This window comes from Chenopodium album, chromosome 3 (genome assembly GCF_948465745.1).
Source record: "Chenopodium album chromosome 3, dcCheAlbu1.1, whole genome shotgun sequence".
Taxonomy (NCBI): Eukaryota; Viridiplantae; Streptophyta; class Magnoliopsida; order Caryophyllales; family Amaranthaceae; genus Chenopodium; species Chenopodium album.
This window is the reverse complement of record NC_137836.1, coordinates 72810681-72833595: the sequence shown is the minus strand read 5'-3', so window position 1 is coordinate 72833595 and position 22915 is coordinate 72810681. Positions and strand designations below refer to the sequence as shown.

The 22915-nt window shown below is 34.9% G+C and overlaps 3 protein-coding genes across 3 annotated transcripts; 1 reads left to right on the top strand and 2 right to left on the bottom strand.

The window, feature by feature from the left end:
* The first annotated feature begins 5314 nt into the window (after positions 1–5314).
* Positions 5315–8489, top strand: LOC145616423 (FT-interacting protein 3-like). The gene is made up of 2 exons (XM_081671138.1): positions 5315–5806; positions 5882–8489. The coding sequence occupies exons 1-2, from the start codon at positions 5315–5317 to the stop codon at positions 8408–8410; spliced, it is 3021 nt and encodes a 1006-aa protein (XP_081527264.1). The 3' UTR covers positions 8411–8489.
* A 1499-nt stretch (positions 8490–9988) lies between these two features.
* LOC145616414 (uncharacterized) lies at positions 9989–18359 on the bottom strand. Its single transcript, XM_081671129.1, has 13 exons — positions 18128–18359; positions 17950–17992; positions 17754–17843; positions 16271–16348; positions 16077–16151; positions 13816–13868; positions 13246–13396; positions 12182–12292; positions 11889–12015; positions 11649–11746; positions 10845–10983; positions 10421–10473; positions 9989–10234 (listed from the first exon to the last, which is right to left on the bottom strand). The coding sequence occupies exons 1-13, from the start codon at positions 18214–18216 to the stop codon at positions 10121–10123; spliced, it is 1221 nt and encodes a 406-aa protein (XP_081527255.1). The 5' UTR covers positions 18217–18359; the 3' UTR covers positions 9989–10120.
* A 2315-nt stretch (positions 18360–20674) lies between these two features.
* Positions 20675–22678, bottom strand: LOC145625338 (uncharacterized). Its single transcript, XM_081678398.1, has 2 exons — positions 22583–22678; positions 20675–21991 (listed from the first exon to the last, which is right to left on the bottom strand). The coding sequence occupies exons 1-2, from the start codon at positions 22676–22678 to the stop codon at positions 20675–20677; spliced, it is 1413 nt and encodes a 470-aa protein (XP_081534524.1).
* Between the last annotated feature and the right edge of the window lie 237 nt (positions 22679–22915).

Here is a 22915-nt window from a genome sequence, read left to right as displayed (position 1 = left end):
GATTCCTATCTCAATCTAGAGATCGGGCTTATATTATTTTGGTTCAGACGGGTTTTTGAACACCGTACCCCTAGGCCTTAGGGCAATTAAATACAAAGTATTCCCTCTATTACTGAAAGAAGGTTACAGTTTTCATTTTAGACGTTTCCCTTTAATAGTTACATTTCAATAATTTTTTAGATTAACATAATTATTTGCTTACACATCTCAGCCCCTCATACATGCATATTTTCCATGCAACTATGTATCTCCATTAATCCAAAATATTTTAATATTCCCCATACAACTTTTCCTAGCTATTTACAAAATAATTTACTTATTCCCAATGTAAAATTCCTATTTTCAAAGTTAATTAAATTCTTAATACTTTATACGAATATATGTACCACCTTCGTCCCTTTATTGTATTTCTTTTTTCATTTTTGGGTATTTCAAAATTACATTCCTACTTTCCTTTTTTATTAAGTAAATTTTTGCCAAATATTCCAAATTGTCCGTATTTTTTCTGTTTTGTAATTAATGTTTTCTCTATTTTCTCACTCTTATTTTCTCACTCTCACTCTTTTTTTTTTTTTTTTTTTTTTTTTTTTTTGAGGAAATTCTCACTCTCACTCTTATTAATGCCTTTAAAAAATTCAGAATCCATGTGCATCACTTTAGATGAATATGATTGGTCCTTTCATTTTTTACCAAAAAATGTTATTGGTCATTTTTCTTTATGTGTATCATTAAATATTAAGATATTATTCATTCTTTGTTTTATTCGAAGTCATCAATTAATGTCTTATAATTCCCATTGTACTTTGTTTTATTGTTCTTTGTTGTATTTCAAGATCCTTAATTCCCATGTAATTTTAGAAATAGAAATGTAAAAAAGGACGGAAGGAGTAACTAATCATTGTTTTTTCACTATCTTTTCTCTTTATTAACCTTGTAAAACCACCAAATGTGACCTTTTTTTTTTTTTTTTTTTTTGAAAAACAAATGTGACCTTCTTTTGAGAATAGAGGAAGTGCTTTTGCAATTTAATTATCAACCTATTACGAATTAGAGAAACATCATTTTTATCTTTATCACACCTACTTTCTCTATCGTTAACCGACCTTTATATCTTCTTTATCCCTATCTCTCATAACAAAATCCCAATACATGATTCACCGAAAAGAAGAGCGCAAAGTATGTGGACAACTCTTTGATTGCATTATGTTTTTGATTGGTTTTCTTCGACTGCTTATAGTGTGCAAATCGCCAAATGTGTAATGCATGAAGCTATATAGTGCTTGTAATTGAAAACGTCTTGTCTTAATAACTTTATTTTCATTATATATCTCTATATATGTTGCTATTTCGGGTATACGAAGCTATATTCATATGCCAAGATGATAATCACACAATATGTGAATAAATTTTAATGACCACGTAACATTCCGCACAACCTATGTATATAAAGGTCCATAATTACATCAATTTGAATACTTAGCTTCAATATTTAGTCTACCAAAAAGGAAGTTTTTAACAATTTGGTTCGATTTTAGACCTGCACACAACCTATGTATATCCCAAACTCTCCACAAAGATAATAACATTATATACTTTCTTATTATGGCTATGTTTATGTATCAATACCAAATTACCAATACTTGATCTCGTGTTTGATCCTTCATCCTCCATGCATTTTATTTTCCTAAGCTATGGAGTGCTAATAAATTTTCCAAGTTCTACAATTGTTGTACTTACACAATGATGGACAGCTTGCACTCAGTAAATGGGAGAAAAGGCCCAGGAGAGTATTGGGCAAAGATGGTAAATGGGCAGTCCATTCCTGAAGCTATAAAAGAAATTTATAAATATGAGATTCCAAAGTGTTAGGCCCAACTACTCTATTAACAAGAATTAAGGAATGCATGATGGATTTGATAGACTGTATTAGCATGTTATGCTTGTCTATGTCCTTAGGGACTAGGAGTGTGTGTGGGTATATTTAAGCTTATAAGCGAGACAAATAAAATAAGTAAAATTGTATTGAAAATAATACTTTAGATATGACGTCTTGATTATGCATGTTGGTAGAATCTTACGATTTTACGATTCGATTCTAATAGTCTTTTCCGATTGAAAGTAGAATCGCGATTTTAATGATATAACCCCTGACCGACTGAATAACCCCTAATTGAGTAGCCATTGACCAACCGAGTAACCCCTGATCAAATAATCTCTAACCGAGTGAGTAACACCTGGCTGATCGATTAACCCATGACCAAGTTATAGCCTTTTCCGATTCAAAGTAGAATCGCGATTTTAATAATATTGCTCCTGACCGATCAAATAACCCCTAATTGAGTAGCCCCTTGACCAACTGGGTAACCCCTGATCAAATAACCTCAAACTGAGTGAGTAACACCTGACTGATCGAGTTACCCATGACCAAGTTAACCACAACCATTCCTTAAAAAAAAATTGTCTATAATCTACAATATGCAATATAATAAAGCACTTTTGTTTTTCACATAGATAAATCTTTGTTTCTTCGTCTAAAATGTCATATGAGATTTTTTTTTTTTTTTTTTTTTTTTTAACCACATTATCACTTGTAATTCAATTAATTTATTTATTTTTAATGATTTTGTGGCATGAGATTATTTATCCACCAAATCAACCAAACTGCCAAGTTGTCTAAAAAGGTGAATTTAATATACTTATATACGATGTAGTGAATAGACCTACAGTTTTAACACAAAAGGAGTTCCAATGTTTGCTCGGAGAGTATCCGTTGAAAAAAAAAAGAGGGTCCGTGAAACACGCGCCTCGAGAGAGGTCAGACCAAACATAAAATCTCGAAAATAGGCCAAGTCATTGAAAAGACAATCCCAACATCAAAACCCAGAAACTCTTTCTCTTTGCTCTTTCTTGTCACTTTTAATATAACAACGCTCTTCCCTCGACCCTCGTACTATGCACGCCTTTTACCTCACCTCTTTGGATTCTCTGCAAATTCTAGCACGCGCGCTTTGTCTTCTTCCCCTTACTTCTACTTTTCTTCTTCTCACGCGCGCATTTAATCTCATCTCATACTTTCCTAGTTTGAGTAGTGAGAGTACTGTGCAGTTTTTGCATGCATTTACTCCGTATGCAACAGATTTTATTTCCAATCAACTATTTGGGCCACTTCTTGTACTTATATTGTGTTACATACGACTACTTCGGATTTTTTACTTATTGAATTCATATCGGAAATTTAATTTCAACATAATGCTACTTAGGTTTCAAAGTTTTGGGTTTTGTTCCAATCAATCTATTGTGTCGTCAATAGAGATGTCATATTTAAGGGTAATTTTAATTTTGACTCATATGGACATGCTTGTAATAGTTGTAATAGTTTAGGGACCGAGGGAGTAATGTAATTTAGGGACGGAGGGAATAATAAGACTCGAATTTGAAATAAATCCAATCCGGTCTCACCAAGCATTGAATTGACACCTCAAGTCATCAATGCAAATAGGCAAATATACTACATCTGTTACATATTATTTGCAACAATTTGACATAAAATAGAGAGGAAAAATGTCTAGTCGTTGCAAATAATATGTACGGAGGTAGTATGTAATAAACTAATAACTGAGACTTTTTTTTTTTTTTTTTTTTTGAGGAGAACTAGACTACTAGTTTAAGGAAATTTGAATTGTTGACTTTTAACTATATTTGTCAAACACAATTTTCACTAATATTGTACTCCTACTCTGTATATCTTTGATTATCTTTTACGAATTATGGAGTATGGAGTACATTAGATTGATATTTTCAAGAAAAATAAACCTTGTAAGTTTTTTTAAAAAATAAAATTAACAGTATAAATAAGGGGTGGATTAAGAATTAACACCAAGGTTCAAAAGTTTTAAAACATTAAGAATTTGAAATAGGAGTCGTTAGGATTAAGAGAGTATTATTAGGAGTTCACATTCTAATTGTGATCAAAGAAGCAGTTTAGTCCTCGTTAAAAAAAAAAAAAAAAATACTCCTCAAAAAATTGAATGTAGCAATAAATATATTTTCTTCACGGTTATAATTGCACTAAGCTGTCAGAAAAAAAGCTTAGAACCTTAATTAGAGTATCATTGGTCCAATAGCTGATCCAGTTAAATTTTTCTCCACTTATACAGATTTATAATCTTCTTCTTCCACTCCCTTTTTTCTTATTAAGGAAATAATGAATTAAAAAAATAAAAATAAAAAGACAAAAGTTAAAAACAGTGAATTGTATTCTGTACATTTTTTTTTGAATAGCAATTGTATTATGTACATCAGTTGTACTTCATGCACAAATGGACTATTATTAGTCCATCATTAACATATAGCTTTACTTAAACACTTGAGCAATTTTTATAGCTTGTTTAAAGTAATCATAGCTTCAATAGGGATTTTAATTGAATACTTAAAAGTAAACCTTATGAATACATATATGCCTTATTAATTAATTTACTACTCCGTATTATATGTTTTATAAATTTAATGATGAATAAAATTAATTTTTTTTACTAATTAAAAAAAGTTGAATAAAGAGGTTGTACAAGTAGTTTTTCTTTTTTGAAACAGCCCTAATTTCATACCATCAATACAACTATTTAACAACATACACATTTTACTCCCCCATTGTTTTTTAATTGCAACAGTTTGAACAGGTTTGACTACTAATATTACATGACATGATTTTGCTATACATTAGTCATTAATACAAGTCAAAACCACTGTATGAATGGTAGAAAACTCTAACGGTTGAAAAAAAAAAAAAGAGACGAAGACAATACTATACAGAGTAATACGAAGTACGAAATAATTTAAAGCGAAATTTGATTTCATGCCTATACTTATGCAGTTAATCCGTGATAATATTACCACAACCATTAATAACACGCGGAGTAGTAATTTAAAACAAGATTTAATCTCATGCCTACACCGGGTAATTGGATTATGCAATTAATCCGTGATTACATCACCATAGCAATTAATAACATTGTAACAGTAACTAAGACCAAAGACCAAACCACAAAAAAATGTCAACTACATCCACACACAAAACGTACACTTCCAATTCTAGCTCTACCATTGGTTCTCCAACTTCTCACGCGCTTGGCGCGTGTACTTAACAGTTTACACTCCAAATACTTATTTTTTTCAAAATCCCATCCATTTTCTCTCTCCTACCCTCCCTCCTCTTTCTCTCTCTACTGTCACAAGCATTCTCTCCTCCTCTGTTACACCAACAAAAACACCCCCATTTCATTTTCTCTCTCCTAAAAAAAACGCCCAGAAAAAAAAGATGAACAACAAAGAAAAACTCATAGTAGAAGTAATTGGAGCCCATAATTTAATGCCAAAAGATGGAGAAGGTTCATCATCTCCATTTGTAGAAGTAGAATTCGAAAACCAGAGGCTAAAAACCCAGGTTAAATTCAAAGATTTAAACCCTGTTTGGAATGAAACCCTTGTTTTTCATCTCAATGATGCTGCTAATCTGCCTTATAGAACGTTAGAAGTGAATGTTTTCAACGAGAAAAGGTCGAGTAATAGCAGGAATTTTCTGGGTAAAGTTCGGATTTCGGGTTCAAGCGTGGCCAAAGAAGGGGAAGAAATGGCGCAGTTGTATAGCCTTGATAAGCGGAGTTTGTTTTCTCATGTTAGGGGTGAGATTAGTTTGAAGCTTTACGTTTCGTGTCGGAATGATCTTGTTGTTAACACCAAACAACTCGTCCATTTCAACAACAATTCTAGTGATAACAATTCTATGAAGAAGAATGGTGGCGAGAATAACGTGCAAATTGTTGGGGGTAACAATGTCAAGAACAATAATAATAATAACAACAACAATAATGGAAATCATATTAAGGGAAAGAAAAAAGGGGGAAATTCTTCAATGGCGGCGCAAAATCAAGCGGGGGATAGTAATGTTAACAATGGCGGAGTTCAGCAGAAAGGTGGGGAGATGAGTGAGATGAAGCCGGTTGTCGTAACAACCCTTCAGAATCCACCAATGGTTGGGGGTGGTGGGAGGGGTAATTTGGGGATTTACCCAAATGGGATGTTGATGACAAGTGAGTATTCGTTGAAGGAGACGAGACCTCATTTAGGAGGGGGTTTACAGAGTAAGGATAAGACGAGTTCGACGTATGATTTGGTTGAGCAAATGCAGTATTTGTATGTCAAGGTTGTGAAAGCAAGAGAGTTGAGTTTGTTTGGTGGAGGTGAAGTGATTTGTGAGGTTAAATTGGGGAATTATAAAGGGGTTACGAAAAGGGTGAGTTATAATCATGCTGAATGGGATCAAGTTTTCGCGTTTTCTAAGGATTGTATTCAGTCGTCTATGGTGGAGGTCTTTGTTAAAGAGAGGGATAAGGATGAATTTATTGGGCGGGTTTGGTTTGATTTGAATGAGGTGCCGAAAAGAGTGCCACCGGATAGTCAGCTTGCGCCGCAATGGCTTAGGATGGAGGATAAACGAGGGGATAAGTCGAAGGCGGGTGAGGTTATGATTTCAATCTGGTTTGGGACACAAGCTGATGAGGCTTTTGCTGAGGCGTGGCACTCGAAAGCGGCTAATGTTCATTTTGATGGGTTGGGTTCGATAAAATCGAAGATATACTTGTCTCCTAAGCTGTGGTACTTGAGGTTGAATGTGATTGAGGCGCAGGATATTGTGTTGGGGGAAAAGGGTGGTTCGATAATGAGGTATCCGGAGTTTTATGTCAAGGTTCAGGTTGGTAATCAGGTTTTGAGGACTAAGGTTTCGCCTGCTGGTGCGAATAGAGCAGTGTCTAACCCCTTTTGGAATGAGGACTTGATCTTTGTGGTTCCTGAGCCTTTGGAGGAGTATGTGTTGATATCGGTTGAGGATCGAATAATGCCAGGGCGTGAGGAGGTTGTGGGGAGATTGCTTCTTCCGTTGGGTGCTGTTGAGAGGAGGTGGGATGATAAGACGGTTCCCTCTAAGTGGTTTCATGTTGACAATCAGAATTTTGCATTCAGTAACCCTTCTGATCCTTCCAAGAGTCGGTTTGGGTCGAGGATTCATATTCGAGCTACGTTGGATGGAGGGTACCATGTTCTAGATGAGGCGACGATGTATAGCAGTGATCTTAGGCCTACTGCTAAACAGCTTTGGAAGCCTCACATTGGTGTTCTTGAGATGGGGATATTAGGGGCAACAGGGCTTATGCCAATGAAGATTAGGGAAGGTAAAGGGGGATCGACGGATGCTTATTGTGTGGCGAAATATGGTCAGAAATGGGTTCGGACAAGGACTGTGGTGGATTCGCTTTCACCTAAATGGAATGAGCAGTACACTTGGGAGGTGTTTGATCCTTGTACTGTGATTACAGTTGGTGTGTTTGATAACTGCAGGCTTGATAAGAACGTTGCTGCTGCCACAGGAGCAAGAGATTCGCGTATTGGGAAGGTTCGAATAAGGCTCTCTACCCTGGAAACTGATAGAGTGTATACTCATTCTTACCCTCTTTTGATTTTGCATGCTTCTGGAGTGAAGAAAATGGGGGAGCTTCACTTGGCAGTGAGATTCTCATGTGAAAATATGGGAAATATGCTTCATATGTATGCAATGCCTTTGCTTCCTAAGATGCATTATGTGAACCCTTTATCAGTGACTCAACTAGAGTCTCTACGGTACCAAGCTATGAATGTTGTAACTGCTCGATTCAGTCGAGCAGAGCCTGCTCTGGGCCGTGAGGTGGTGGAATACATGCTTGATCATGACTCTCACATGTGGAGCATGAGGAAGAGCAAGGCCAACTTCTTTAGGCTTATGAATGTGCTTTCAGGTGTGATTGGGATGGCTCGTTGGGCTGAGGCAATCCGGTCTTGGCAGAGACCTGTTTACTCGTCCTTATTTGTGTTGGTGTACCTTCTGCTGGTCACTTTTCCGGAGCTCATCATCCCTACAATGCTTATTTACATGGCACTTGTAGGGGTATGGAGGTACAGGTCTAGGCCCCGGCATCCTCCTCATATGGACACAAGGCTTTCACATGCTGAAAACGTGTACCCTGATGAACTTGATGAAGAGTTTGATACTTTCCCCTCAACCAGGAACTCAGAACTAGTGAGGATGAGGTATGACAGGCTTCGAAGTGTAGCAGGGAGGATACAAACTGTGGTGGGAGACATGGCAACTCAAGGAGAGCGCTTTCAGGGATTGTTGAGTTGGAGGGATCCAAGAGCCACTTTCTTGTTTGTGATATTGTGCTTATTTGCTGCCATCGGATTCTACATGGTTCCTATTAAGGCGGTGGTTGCATTGTGGGGGATATACTATCTCAGGCCACCAAAGTTCAGGAGCAAACTGCCACCGCAGGTCTTTAGCTTCTTTAGAAGGCTGCCTTCCAAGGCAGACAGCTTATTGTGAGAACATTTGGCTAGGTGATAGTTAACTGATGATGTTTAGCTATTTTGTAATGTGTAATCTGGATATTATAGGCTTAATTTAGATGAGGGTAAAAGCTGACTATTATTTATCTTTTGTAATTTGGCAGTACTTAGAATTAGTTATGGTTGGTGTTGGCTTTTGTTTAATGATGTACTAATTGCCTAGATATTGTATGTAATTATAATTATGGTTTAAGGTAATGTTATGCTTAAACTAAGAATTAGGCATCTAATTCCGAGCAAGTAGAGGAAATGACAAGTAGACCTTCATTGATATGAGTTTAATTTTTGAAGATTTCATACTGACAGTAGTATTAGTATTACAGTTTTGAGTTTTGCTGTCAATTCAGATTTCTGGTACTCCCCATTCCCTCCCTTGTGCTTGCTGGAATTTGAGCTTTCGTATCTTTCAGACAACATATACTCCGTATTGTGTTTCTATGATCCTGTGCTTTCAGATAATGTTTTATGGGAGAAAATTCATGTTCCTTTAGTATTTAAAAGTGTCTGGTATAAATTTCATATTAGAAGTCCATAAATAAAAAACTGAACTGATCAGTTTTGGACATCTTCTCGTGCATTTAGGATAAGTGGTAACTTTAGTGTTACTAACAATTTGGGCGACGAGAACTTTGTTAGTAACACTAAAGTTTGTTAGCAACAATTTGGGAGTTCTCGTTGCCCAAATCTTCTCGTGCATTTATGATAAGTGGTAACTGTCAGTAAATTTTTCTGCTTCATTATGTTGAATTCACCAAAGAACTTTGTTAGCAGGCGACATCTATTTTATGATTTTTATCACAGGCAGTTGCAATGTTGCATTGTTGCATGCTCAACTGCAACTGCAACTGCTGTGATTCTGTTTCAGAAAGATATTGGCTTAGCCCGCTTAGGATTAAGCAGAGTAAAATAACCCTGCTTATATATAGCCTAGTTTCTTAGTGCCTTACCTATCCATGCGGGGCTTTGGAATTTGGAATGCCGCCTCGGTCTGAAACCAAATTTGCTATTCAAGCTGGTTGATTTATTTTTCTGCTTCTTTTAGGCCAAAATATTATTGCCTTCAAGTTTTTGTTATGCTTGAGAAAATATCAAACCGGGTAACTACAAAAGTGTTCTACGAAGGAGTTGAAATCACACCTTAATTACCAGGCAAAGGAAGGATATGAGCAGACTGTCACATAGAAGGCAATCAAGCAATAACAGAACATCAGCATGACTAATTTTAAGTTCTGATGTAAGCCCTTTGCGAACAAATTGCAGATAGAAATTACCAGTAGTATAAAGGGGGAGACAACATGAGTATGCTACTCCGCATCTTAATAGATGGCTAATTTATACATTAAGATACAAGTGAAACTCACACAATCACAATCACAATACTAACAAGGGGAAAAAAAAAAAAACCAAAGAGCTACCTGGTGTAGATCTAGAAAGGTCTGACATAATCCCTATCAAGAATTCAAAAGAGAACTGGTAGTGCTTCCAATGAAAAATGACGAACAACAAAATAAGTACATAAAAAATTACGTAAAAGAGTTGACAAAAGCAGCACAGATGATCACCATACAAAATCAGCCGATGCATTAATAGAAGTCAGTAATTAGAAATGCCAATTTGGGGCAAGTTACAACATAGTTATACAGGGTGGAAATGCACATTTTCTTGTAAGGTAATAAGGTATATACACTCATGGCACCAGACCAGCAATTTCTGAACCCTCGTGTAAAAATGGTGCAAGACGAGTATCTGAGTGACGGGGAAGACCTGACCGAGCTCCCAACGCTCTACAGCTACAGGCAGCCTAGTAAGAGATGGAATGCAGGGTGAGCATGTAAGTTGTCTGTTTGGTAAATCAATCTTACTATGTTATTAATAGTCAGTCTATCATTTCAGATGTATTTTTCCATGTTTTGACACAAAATTACGAGTCAGATAATTAAATTGTTGAGACAACATGAATAGTCCAAGAAACTTCCTTTCTACTTACCACTTGCGAAGCAAACGGCAACATCCTCTCTGGAGGCAACTTCACACATGAAGCTGTGAATTTGTCAAAAAAAATTAGTATCACACATATTAATGTATTAAATCATATTGCATTATAATGAATGAGACAAATTGCAGTATGCTAGGGCTTTGGGGAGAATGTTCCTCAGTGACTCAATAACACATGTTTGTTCAGCTTATGTCCTACTTTACATTTTGAAACTTAAAAAAAGCTGGTCACAGTAGTTTCCAGCATATAAAACCAGAAAGTCCAGATTACTAGTTAATTGGAAGAATGGCATGTATGAGAGTGTGCATATACTGATATGCAATACAAATTCAGACTCAGAGAATGCGGCTGAATGACCCAGATGACAAATGAAGTTGCTTTTATAGAGAAATACGTATGAGTATCAGATATATACCATAAAGAACTGCTCCAATAAATGCATCTCCAGCGCCCGTTGTATCAACGAGTTCGGAGGGTGGAATCTTTTCAGCTGTCCCCACGTGTAGCCTCCCACATAGTGTCCCAATCCCATCTGCTTTCAATGTGACCACAGACTGGACATTGACACAACAGAGGACAAAAGAGTTCTTATCAAATATCAGCCTTGAATTGAAATTATCTACATGCAAAAAAGAGTAAAAGCGTATTAAGTTAACTTAAGATCATCAAGGAGCTTTGATAATACACTGCCAACTTTACTCAGCAGGTGGAAACTATGCCAGCGCAGGAAGTTTGCCAGAAGGGCAGGGAAATTGTGCAAAGCTGAGACTTAAGTCATGCCACAGATAGCAGGAGCAAATATCGTACTTTTGGTAGTTCAACAAGTAGCAAGGTGGCCAAGGTCTGAAGGTGGACCTGGGGCAGCCGGGCAGGCAATACTATGTGCATCAACCATACAAACAAAATAATTCATTCTTTATTACTTGACCTAATTTGACTTTTTCACTATTCACATGTTCTCTTTTGACCGTCTTTTGTTAGTTATAGTTAAGGAAAAACACTGTTAAGTGAGATCTTGCTAGAATCGTCTCAATAAATACTTTGATAATATATATATTATATAATTTTTACTTATTGAAAATTAAAGATATTGATGTTTGAAATTATGCATTGACAAATGTAATAAATGAAACAGTAAGTAAAAAAGAAAGAAGTAATAAATAAAAAGACATGACAAGCAATTGCATAAAGTTTTGTGTAACAGGAATATTATTTATACCGATGAAACACATGTTGGCTTGGAATCGTCATTGGGTGCCTTTTGCTTCAGAGATTCAAAAACTTCGTCAATACACATTTCCTCTGAATTTGAAGCTTCTGCATGATGTATAGTATAAGTTTAAGGCTGAAAGCCACAAGTCTAAATCTTATATGTTGGTTAAACTAATATCATCAGAGTTCATTTTCATGAACCCAATTGATAAAGATTTGTTCTAAATGTAAGAAAGAAAAGACTCACTGTTGTGACTTCTTTCAAGCATGATACATCCATCTTCACCAAGAGTCACAATCACAAACTTAACTTTAGGTAATTTCAACAGCATGGAAAGAAGGGCTGTTGGTACAGAAGAAGCTTCTGTCCATATCTGTAAAATTGATGCAGGAAATCTCCTGATAAATAATCTAATAACCTCAAACAATAAACTTTAAAGTAGATGTCAATGTCAAGCAGAATATATCCTAATATTATTTATTTTTTTTTTTTTTTTTTGGGGGGGGGGGGGGGGGGGGGGAGGAAGTCCCAAGTCTTGCCTGTGGAAATTTCGCAGTGCACACCACATAAGTGGCAAAACTCAAAAGCTCGTCCAGCCCATCTCTTTTCTTTTCTGCATCTACTAGAATAGGAATATTTCTACTAGTTGCCTGCGCTGGAAACAGATCAGACACTATGAAATGTTGATGTCATTCATCTCATGTGAAATTTTCAAGAGTTTGGAGGATGAGAGAGGATAGTCTTTACATCACATTCTACTTCAGAAAGATGTAGCACATAAACAAATCCATATCCCTCCTAAATTGCCATAGTCTATTTCTATGACAGTAAAATGAGCTCTACAGTAGAACTTAGCAAGTATCCTCAAGAAAGTAGTAAAAACACATATGACCCCATCTTTTGTAGCTCAGTCTATTAAGAAGCCACAGAAAGTTGTTAATTTGCCATCAGCATGGAAAACAATGTTTAATACAGCCTACCATATCATTATTCTATAAGCTGTGGCTGTAAACGCAGTATGATACCCCCATTAAATCTATCTGGAAGCATCTCATCAGCTTTATATGCTTTATGATGTGTGATATGATATCACTCTAAAAATTCAACTTGATATCACATAAGGTCATGTGCCTATTGACTGACATGTAAAAAATTTATAAGGGATATCTTTACCTTACACCTGATAAATTATTAATAAGCACCCTTATGAAATACAAATCCTAAGACCTTTTAGTTACCATTATTAAATTTTAAACAGGCTTTTGAAGGAGTAGAGCCCAATATATCAATGATCTTAACATTTGGAACACTAAATTTGTTAGGAATAGAATAAAGATATCCTTAAGATTTAAAAAGCACATTGTGCTTCCATAAACAGTGGGAGGGGAAAAAAGAAAGAAAGAAAGAAAGAAAAATTGAATAAAATAAAATAAACATCTGAATAAAAAACACTGTGAACAGACATTACTAGTATGAAGTAAACCAAGCCAAAAACTCTTTTAGGACCTCAGTTTCAGTAAAAGTATGCGTTGTCCCTGTAACTGAATAGCATAAGGCTGACTATCCACATTCCAGAATGGAAACAAAACAATTTTGTAATTACCTCTTTTGCAACTACTAAAGCAGTTTCATGCAGCCTAACATCAAAATATACAAGCCCTGCTCCATCTATAGCAGATTCTAATTTTGACCGGGAGAGTTCTTCTGGTACCAATGGGGGGTACCCAGGAGTATGAATGCACGTGCGAGTCTTCCTAAAAATATCAAAATATTGGATACTTAGATATTTTTAAGAGTACATATTACAACTTACAAGCACTTTAATATATACTGTATAACGTATACAAAGATTTTCTGCTGACCCGGTCATTTATGTTTATATAATCAGACAAAAAATAAAACTGCAAATAGTCTTGTTATGGCTCAATTTTGATCATCACTTTATACTAACAGTCTGTAGGCAATAGAACATTCAGAATTATATTTGGATTCAGAAAGCAATGAAGAATCTGATTTTCCTTTTTTACCAAATAAATTTATAAATATAAAGCTACAAAGTTCTATGTCAGACTATAGATATAAATTAGCTTGTTCTTAATAAGTCAACTTTTCTTTTCTCCTAATATGCAAACAAACATTGCCAACAGATTAAAAAGTTATGAGTAGAACTCACGTTTCATTGTCGACAATGATATAGGTAAATGGTGAATTACCCTCTGGAGAGACCTGCAGAAGAAGGGGTACGAAAAACAGATACAGATTAGAATGGCTTACATAGTTTTCTTAGTACTTTCATATGGAGTATAATGAACTTAAGGACATTGTACAAGCATAGCACAGTATTGTAGATTTAAATTATAATCATGATTTAAGGAACCATTACCAACAGCCAAGACTCAAGAGAAGGGGAGTTACAGAACAAAGGACCAAAAGTTCTTCAGTTTCTAGAACAGTGAAATTTAAGAAAATCCTTATCACATTTTACATTAGAAAAAGACGATCCAAGGATATCTCTGTGATTCTGTATGCATGAGAAGCTACAAACACTACTCTGAACTTCTTTACCCGGAATTTAAAGACACCTGATCTTTTTCAACCCCCCACCCCAAAAAAAAAATAAAATGGTGCCTAGATTTATGATTATGTCGTTACTTTTTTCCCTGGATCGCCTCAACAGTGGGATAATAAAATTTATATATATATATATATATATATATAAGACTAGAACTGACACCTATACTGGATCAGAAAACAAAGTAAGCTGCTGGTACTTGTACTTTGAAACCCCAAGATATAAAGGGCTAATGGGAGTTTCAACAACTGAGCACAAATGAAAACAGTTTTTTAGTTCCTCTGATAATGAATATATTATACTACCAAGTTGGACAAATTATCTGAAGAGGATTGGAAAGAAAGCATACTTATAGCTAAATAAAATAAATAAAAGTTCCAAAACAAAATTGGACAGAAATGCATGAGGGATTGAAAGGACAATTCTTTTGTGTGAAGTATACTGACAGTAAATATGATGAAGATGGAATCTAAGGATTATCCTTTGTTGGTCACTAATAGTTGATAGCACCATATTTTCACAGGCTTTTAGCTTATTCACCCTTCTCACCCAAACCATTAAAAAACTGATACCTTAACAATTGATAGCACTATAGTTTCAGCCTTACAACTAGGGCACCCAAACTATTAAATTGAACTTTTAAAAAACATCATCCCTTTACAGAATTTTGTTTTTTGTTTATTTATTTTATTAATTTTTTAAAGATTGAAACAGTGTTTGAGAAGGCACACTTATGCCCAAGTTCTGAAGCCCAAGCACTAAGAAAGTCCTGGCGAGGCATTTTCATGAGGTGTAGAAGCACAGTGGCTGCATAAATTTCACTCCAATCCACTTCTCCAGGCTTCTCTTACACAGAATCTTTGATGAGGCATGTACCACCTAAGTGCGCATTTGCGCCTTGTATCTACGACCCCTATTGCCCAAGAGCTCTTTGAGCCATTTCAAACATTGATCAAGAAGAGCAACAGTAGATGCATTGGGATATTGCATAAATCAAATATTAACATTTTGAAACACTGTCGAATTAGGAGCCTTTTTAGTCAGAATTGAGAATGATACAAGTCTATTTCCTATTGACCCAAAATATTTACTCCAGCTTCAAATTTTAGTGGACTAATTCAAAATGGCTCATTGAGCTATTTGAAGTTTTGAACTTCTTATTTAATGTGAATAAGCATTATTTAGTTGCATTAGAGAAGTCAAAAGTCAGATCTAGGATGTCATAGAAACAAAAACCTCTCCATTACTGAAGCGGTAAGGCTCCCTTTAAAACCCCCTAGCCCCCACCTTTTCTCACTCCTGACAGAGCCTCTATAGAGTTTTTCTGACTTATTGGCCAATGTTGATGTTAATCTAAGTTGAGTTTAGAAGGATAACAGGGGAAAGAAATGATAAATAAATATAGCAAAAAATTGCTTGCATAGTAAGCCAAAGACTGATCGTTTTAGAAAGATATAGTGTGTGTGTGTGTGTGTGTGTGTTTTTTTTTTTTTTGGGGGGGGGGGGGGGGGGGGGGGAGGGGGGGAGGCAAACATAAGAGGAAGAAAATCAATGAAGCAGTCTGGATTCACATCAAACACTTAGATATTCATGCAGATTATATTCTTCATTATTATGCAACAATAGCAAAATACATAATTAAGCAAGCAAAAATGTGATTAGATAAAAGGCAGTAACATTTAATTATATCAGCTTCAATCTGTATAGACAAGGAAATGCGCCCATTGACCCTTCTTATTAAGCTATGATCCAACCACCCATTATTTTTATGGGTCTCTTTCTGTATACTCGTATGTAGCAGTTATCTTACTGCCAGAACACTCGATTTAAGAAACTGAAAAGTAGCAAAATAATAAGCTTACAACAAAGAAAGAAGTATCAACACCATCAGCTTCAAGCTCTTCAAGTATTCCTCTACCTTGAGCATCATCAGCAACCTAAAATAAAAATGTTACAAGTGCATTAAGATAAATTGATAAGATAAAACATCTGCTAAGCTAATCTATTACAAACAACAGTTTGAATGAGAGAAATGCAGCAAAAGCACATTAAAGACCTTGGATATTAGCCTTGTATGTAATCCCAGCCGAGCAGCACATGTCAAGGCATTTCCAGCATTACCACCTCCTTGAACCTATGAAAATATTCATCAGTGCATTTACAATAATATCAACTCGAAAAATTAACGTAGTAAAATTTATTTATTTTTTTTTTTTGAAAAAACGTAGTAAAATATTTTAATATATACTAATATAATATTTTAGAAACTATCCTGGCAAGAAACAATTCCTTGACAAAATTGTTATATATGAGAAAGCAAAATGAAGCACAATAAAGAGATTGATTGAAACACCATTTAGACTGATGTATTAACAAGTATTTCAGTTGCAACTGAATGTTTTTCTGCCAAAGTCTGGGCAATGTAATAACAAATTAACAAAAGATCAGACACTAAAAAAGGAGAGAAAACAAGCACCTAGAAACCAAGATATGATGCAGTAGACCATGTATAGGACTGGTAATCACTGAAAACAAGCACCTAGAAACCAATAAGATATAATGCAATAGACCATGTATATGATAGTTCAAAGTCCATAAACGCTGTATTCCATCTTCCTTACCAAATAAGCCCTCCAATGGAACAAACCATCATCGTAGTTACTCTCAACAGATGCCTGTTGACTTTTGTTGACCGTCACATACCATCTTTTAAAAATATTCTAGAAAATAGTAACTTTAACTTTTGCGGTGAATTGGTGATTAAAATTAATGCATATATACCCACTTCCCAGACTTATCTTTTGCTTAGTGGAGTGATATGTATGTCCATTGAGTGAATAAATATACAAATTAGTGAATTACGAGGAGATACACAGCATAGGGAAACCAGAAATTTGCTTTTGATTTCTCATAGAGTCTCACAATCAAAGCTCCCTATTGCAACAGAGAAATTAAGTGAAAATTTGTTCTATCATTACGTACAGCTTAACTCGATTTTGCTCAAGATGTTCTATCTTTTATGTACAGCTTAACTCGAGTGTGGACTATAGAGTAACTTGCCTCGAGTGATTGCTACTTATTAATTTCCATACTAAATATTTCCAGAAAAAAGACTTGTACAATTTGTCCACAAAAAGGGTTATCCTTACACTAATCTACTATCCTCTAATATAACTCCCTCCATTCTGCAGAAAACCGACTTCCCGTCGACTGTCCAATCATAACCAACCAATCAAGCATAAGAAATACTACTTGATTCAAATTCCACAATCCACATCAATTTCCTACTAATTCATTGTCCATAAATTCAATTTCTTGGCATACTTCCCAACTTCAAATTTACTCTTAAACAGTTAAAAGCTAATTAAATCTTAGTCTTACCATAGTCCACAACTCCACAATCCATAATAGTATTCGACAGTAAATCACTAAATCAACCAAAAATCATGATCACAAATCACAATCTAAATAATGGGAGCATTTTAGCATTCATAAATATACAAGTCATCAAAAATTGAATAAAAAAAGTCAATAATTACCTGAAAACTGGTGCTTCTAATCTTGTCATCTGGCTTAGGATAGCTTGCAACAGCAGCTAACAAGTCCACAACTACACCTCCACAACCCAGCTGCTAACATGAGCATCAGTCTTAGTCACACTATATCATTTCCAGATTAATTTTGCTAACATACACACCCAAAAAATAGGGAAAGAAAAAAAGGTGAAAAACATACAACAATGCGATTCTCTGGTAAAGAAGAAGACATCATTTTTGCCCTGCATAAACAACAAAGTTTGAATTTTTTTAAGCAATTTTTGCTGAATTAACAAATGGGTATTCACAAAATTGATTGGAATAAAGAAATTAAAAGAGAATAATTGGATTATTGACATAAATGGAAGAAATTTGACCTGGGATTGGAGGTGGGAGCTTGAGGAGAGAGAAAGTGGGGGATTCTGAGTGAAGTGTTGGGAACTGAATTTGTGAAATAAGTTAACATTTTTGCTGGATTTTTTGTTTTGGGAGTTGTTAGACAGGCAGAGAAAAAGAGAGAATTTTTCTGCCAGTTGCAATAAATTATTGTGCAAGAAGATTGCAATGAAAAGAGCCAAGGGAGAAAATGCTAGTTTAGCCACATTTTTTTGTTGTTGTCAATTATCGAAATTTGTTGTGAAATATTGTTACTCCGTAACGGCTACGGAGTACTCATAGGAAAAAAAATGGAATAAAAAAAAATATATTAAAAAAAAAAAAAAGTTAATTAAGGAGATGAAGTTTATTTAAATAGTAAGCTAATACCTAGTTATTGGAGCTGAGGATCGAAACCTGGTTACATTGAGGTGAGATGGAGGCATTGGCAGATGCAAGCTTGGTCATGGTGGGTCACCATTTAAAAAATCAAAAATACGTACGTAGTATTTTTGATTTTTTTTTTTTTTTGAAATAGGTAATCTAATACTACATAAGTAGATATGATCATCATTAATCACTATAAACTTGATTATTTAATCTAATTCAAATTGTTACTATGGAGTATAGTATCTATTAATATGATAAATTGGATTGTTCAATCTATTAAATTGGTTGTAATATGTACATTTTTGGTTCCTTTTATGTATTCGGTTTTGAGCATTTTTATTTTATTTTATTAATCCTTTTATAAAACTTTACATAATACTCCAACCTTACGCGTTCATACTTTCCCTAAAAAATGTCATTATTATTTTACGGAAATTTTGACAATTACCACCTTCTATTATGTCCATTTTAGCAATTACCACCTTGTATTTTTTTTTTTTTTTTTTTTTTTGAAAATTACCACCTTCTATTTTCAAAAACATCAAAAGTTACCACCTTCTCCACCCCATGACGTCATGTGGGCCCCACCCTTTACATTTCCCTCCTATTTCCCTCCCATTTCTTCGATTCTCATCCCTCCTCTCACTTTTTTTCCCCCAAAAAAATCAGAACACTTCAATTCACTCCTCTAAATCCAAATTGACGAACAATTATTGGTGGTTGCTGCAACATGACAATGATTCCCAAAAGAAAGGTATGTTGTTCATCTTAATTTTTTAATTTAGGGGTTTTCAATGCGTTTTAGGGTTTATGATTGTAATTTTGCGAATCAAATTAACAATAAATTAGGGTTGAAATTATGGTTTTGCAAATCAAATTAGGGGTGAGGGTGTTCAATTGATGAACTAATTGACAACAAATTGTGAATTATTACCTAGTTGAAATTAGGGTTTTGTGAATCAAATTAGGGGTGAGGGTGTTCAATTGGTGAACTAATTGAGATATCCTAGCTTGGTCCCCCCTTCAACAATGACGTTTCCAACCCAATTGTACTATGATAGTGCGCCTGGAACAAGGTACGATTTTGGGCAATTTAGCAACTATTTTGACCAAGATTTATGAGGGAGAGAGAGGATGTGACAATAGGGAGTAAATTTTCAGAAAGTATTAAGTGGGTGAGGAAGAATTGATTGCCATTAATGGTGAAGGAGAGAGAAGAGAAACAAGGGAGATGAGAATCGAAGTGAGGAAGGGGAAATAGGAGGGAAAGGTAAAGGGTGGGGCCCACATGACATCATGTGGTGGAGAAGGTGGTAACTTTTGATGTTTTTGAAAATAGAAGGTGGTAATTTTCAAAAACAAAAATACAAGGTGGTAATTGCTAAAATGGACATAATAGAAGGTGGTAATTGTCAAAATTTCCTTATTTTACATATGTTCATCTAGTTATATATCCCATGCTTTACCTTTTTTTTTTTTTTTTTTTGACAAGAAGGTAATCATAAAAGTGATACTTCGTATTTAGGGCGTCCTGTTCTCATTTACTGAGCTGAACTAAGCTGATTGGAGCTAAATTGAACTGAATATTTTATGACAGAAGGAAATTAGGAACTGAATTGAAAATGAACTGAACTGATCTGATTGGAGTTGAAATAAACTGGTTGGAGCTGAACTGAACTGAACTGAACTGAAATGAAATGAAAATTAAGCTGAAAAGAACAGACCCACTCTTCGCTATAATTCTTTCTTAATCATCACGAATAATACCAAATGTAAATAACAAAAATAACAGAGGGAGTAATATTTACTATGAAGTACTTTTATTTTTTTATCTTTGTAAACAATGCATTATTGATGATTGGTATGCTATCAAGGCACAATAGTGACCCGTTACCTACAAAATCCTAGATCCGCCATTGGATGGAGGGACTAACTGTCCCTTCACTCCTTAATCCTCAAGTCATAGAGATTAAGATATCACTTTAAATATACAAATTGTAAATAAATAAAATTTAGTATTAGAAAATATAAAATGATGCTATACTTCAACCTATTTCTAACAATTTTGAGAAGAAAAAAAAAAAAAGAAATTAAAGAAACACAATATCATTTGCTAATATAATACAATAATATGAATTGCAATATTGAACACAATTTTATTATCGAGTTTTAAGACTAGACCAATGAACAACCTCAGGGGTCTCGACCCATAAGGACGGTGTAGATACACTGAAACGCGAATGACCTTCGTAACAATAAAAAATATGTTTGGTAGATAAACTATAAACTCCTATATCATGCCCACCTTCATTTAGATAATAATATTCCAGCCAATCATCGGTGAAGTAAATGCAATTACCCTCACAATAAGGCAATTTGTTCCTAAACAAATTTGATACTGGAGACTGTTCTATTACCCTACAAAAAGAAGAGTTAAACCCAACAAAAAGTGCTCTATTACCCAAGTCATTCACCTTTGTTAGCAACCCATTCATGACATTCACCTCCCACACATCAAAGTATTTAGTCTTGTATGTGTATCTTATCTGTTTCGAATCGAATACCACATTCGTGTAACGACACACAAGTAGCAACATGCCATCTGATTCCACCAAGTAGAATTTCTTAGCATAACCGTTTTTTGCAGTTCTGAGCTCTGAAACTAACCTTGGAGTCCAAGGACAAGTTTTCCCACAAGCCATTACCTGAACATGACTAATATGTTTAGAATCACATACATCAGGATGAAAAACAGCATATAATTCCTTGTTATAAAATGTCACATCCCTATATGCACCGAGATAATGTCTACTGTCGACAGTGTTGACTGCAGTCCACTTACAATCACTGCTATGCCAGAAAGCCAGAGTGTTAGTGATAACCATTGCAACAGTATAGTCCTGAGTTACTGATGGACTTTCTGACAGCGCGAATTTGTAGAACATATGTAAATACTTCCGATCATGCCATAAAAGATCCATTGAACGCAAGATGTTTCCTCTTATTATAGGGGTTTGAACTATTTCCCCTGACAAGGGATGCATCAGACTGATATTTAGACCGATTTGTGTTACACAAATCAACCATCCACGCGAAGAGAAGTACCTCCACTCACTCTTTCTAATTTTTTTGCACTCCTTGGGTGGATAAAGTTGCCTCAATAAGTATTGATTGTACAAGATACTATATGGTGGTGGTGTAGGTGGTGTAGGTGGTGTGGGCAAATCCACACGACGAACCTTGCCATTGTAGAGACTATAGAACAAACGCTTAGCAGTATAAGGTGGTTGTGCTAGCATCAACCATGGGGTTTGAGTCGTCGATGGTGATCGTTTGCTAAGCTTTGCTGCACGTCTCCAACTAGTACAAACCCCTGCAAAGGCCTCAACATCTTCATAGTATCTTAATTTTTCGGCGATTATGATGAGCACGTCTAATGGAAGTTCCCATTTTGGAATTGTCATGAAAATTGGCTGCTGTTGGTAACAAATTATAAATATTAATAGGATTATGATCAAGAAATCTTTCTAACAAATCTTTCTCTAATATTCAACATAAGACTATTTAGAAATACAAATCTAGCAAAACACATCTCCTGAAATTAATATCAGTAATTAATTAAATCTTGCCATATTAATTTTGCATGTTTGTTTAAATTATCAATCAAATTGAATCATACAGTATAAATCAATTTTGAGTAGCATTTAACTTCAGAAAACTATATTGCAGTTTTTTTTTTTTTAAGTTAAACAAGAACTTGATTATACTAATATTTTGCAGCTGATATATACGAAGTACAAATTTACCATACCCTTAAAACCCCACATAGAATAACATTAGAATTTTTAAAAGTTCAGTACAACTGAATTATGTACACAACATAATTGTCCGCCATAAATTGTACTAGCAATATAATTTGCAAACTTTTTTTTTTGTTTTTTTTTTTGACGAAAATTTGCAAACTTGATCAAAGCATAAATATTATATATGTGTAGAGACTTGTATGTACAATAGACGGAATTTCTAGAAACAAATTTTTTAACGTCTAATGAAGTTAGATGTAATACCTTTGATGCGTGTTCTCCCTTAAGCGTACGTTTTGTAGTTCCTCGAAAATCAAGAACAATTGTGTCTCCAAAGGTAGAATTGCTCTTAAGAAACATTGTAACAATAATACTAATCGAGTTATCGAGTCTAAACATAACCTTAAAACCTATGTAATTGTCAGATAAATAGGTTAAAAAAAAAAAAAAAAAAATAGGTTATGGAAGAATCCTATTTGCACTAGCCTACTACCCTTTGGTTAGGAGAGAGAGAGAGAGAATAGGAGAGAGAGTATTTAATTGGAGGGAAAAGGGTGTGAAATTAGGCAAAGTGGGGGTGTAATTAGGAAAATAGGG

Bases quoted from the DNA above. Each gene is read 5' to 3' on its own strand.
- LOC145616414 (XM_081671129.1), bottom strand. From the start codon at position 18,216: ATGTTAACTTATTTCACAAATTCAGTTCCCAACACTTCACTCAGAATC. The intron at 12,016-12,181 runs GCAAGACTTGGG...TCAATTTTACAG, and splicing joins GCACTGCGAAATTTCCACAG to ATATGGACAGAAGCTTCTTC. The intron at 10,984-11,648 runs GTATAAATAATA...GTCAATGTCCAG, and splicing joins AGCCAACATGTGTTTCATCG to TCTGTGGTCACATTGAAAGC.
- LOC145625338 (XM_081678398.1), bottom strand. From the start codon at position 22,678: ATGTTTCTTAAGAGCAATTCTACCTTTGGAGACACAATTGTTCTTGAT. The intron at 21,992-22,582 runs GTATTACATCTA...TGTTACCAACAG, and splicing joins AGGGAGAACACGCATCAAAG to CAGCCAATTTTCATGACAAT.
- LOC145616423 (XM_081671138.1), top strand. From the start codon at position 5,315: ATGAACAACAAAGAAAAACTCATAGTAGAAGTAATTGGAGCCCATAAT. The intron at 5,807-5,881 runs GTGCAAATTGTT...AATCATATTAAG, and splicing joins AGAATGGTGGCGAGAATAAC to GGAAAGAAAAAAGGGGGAAA.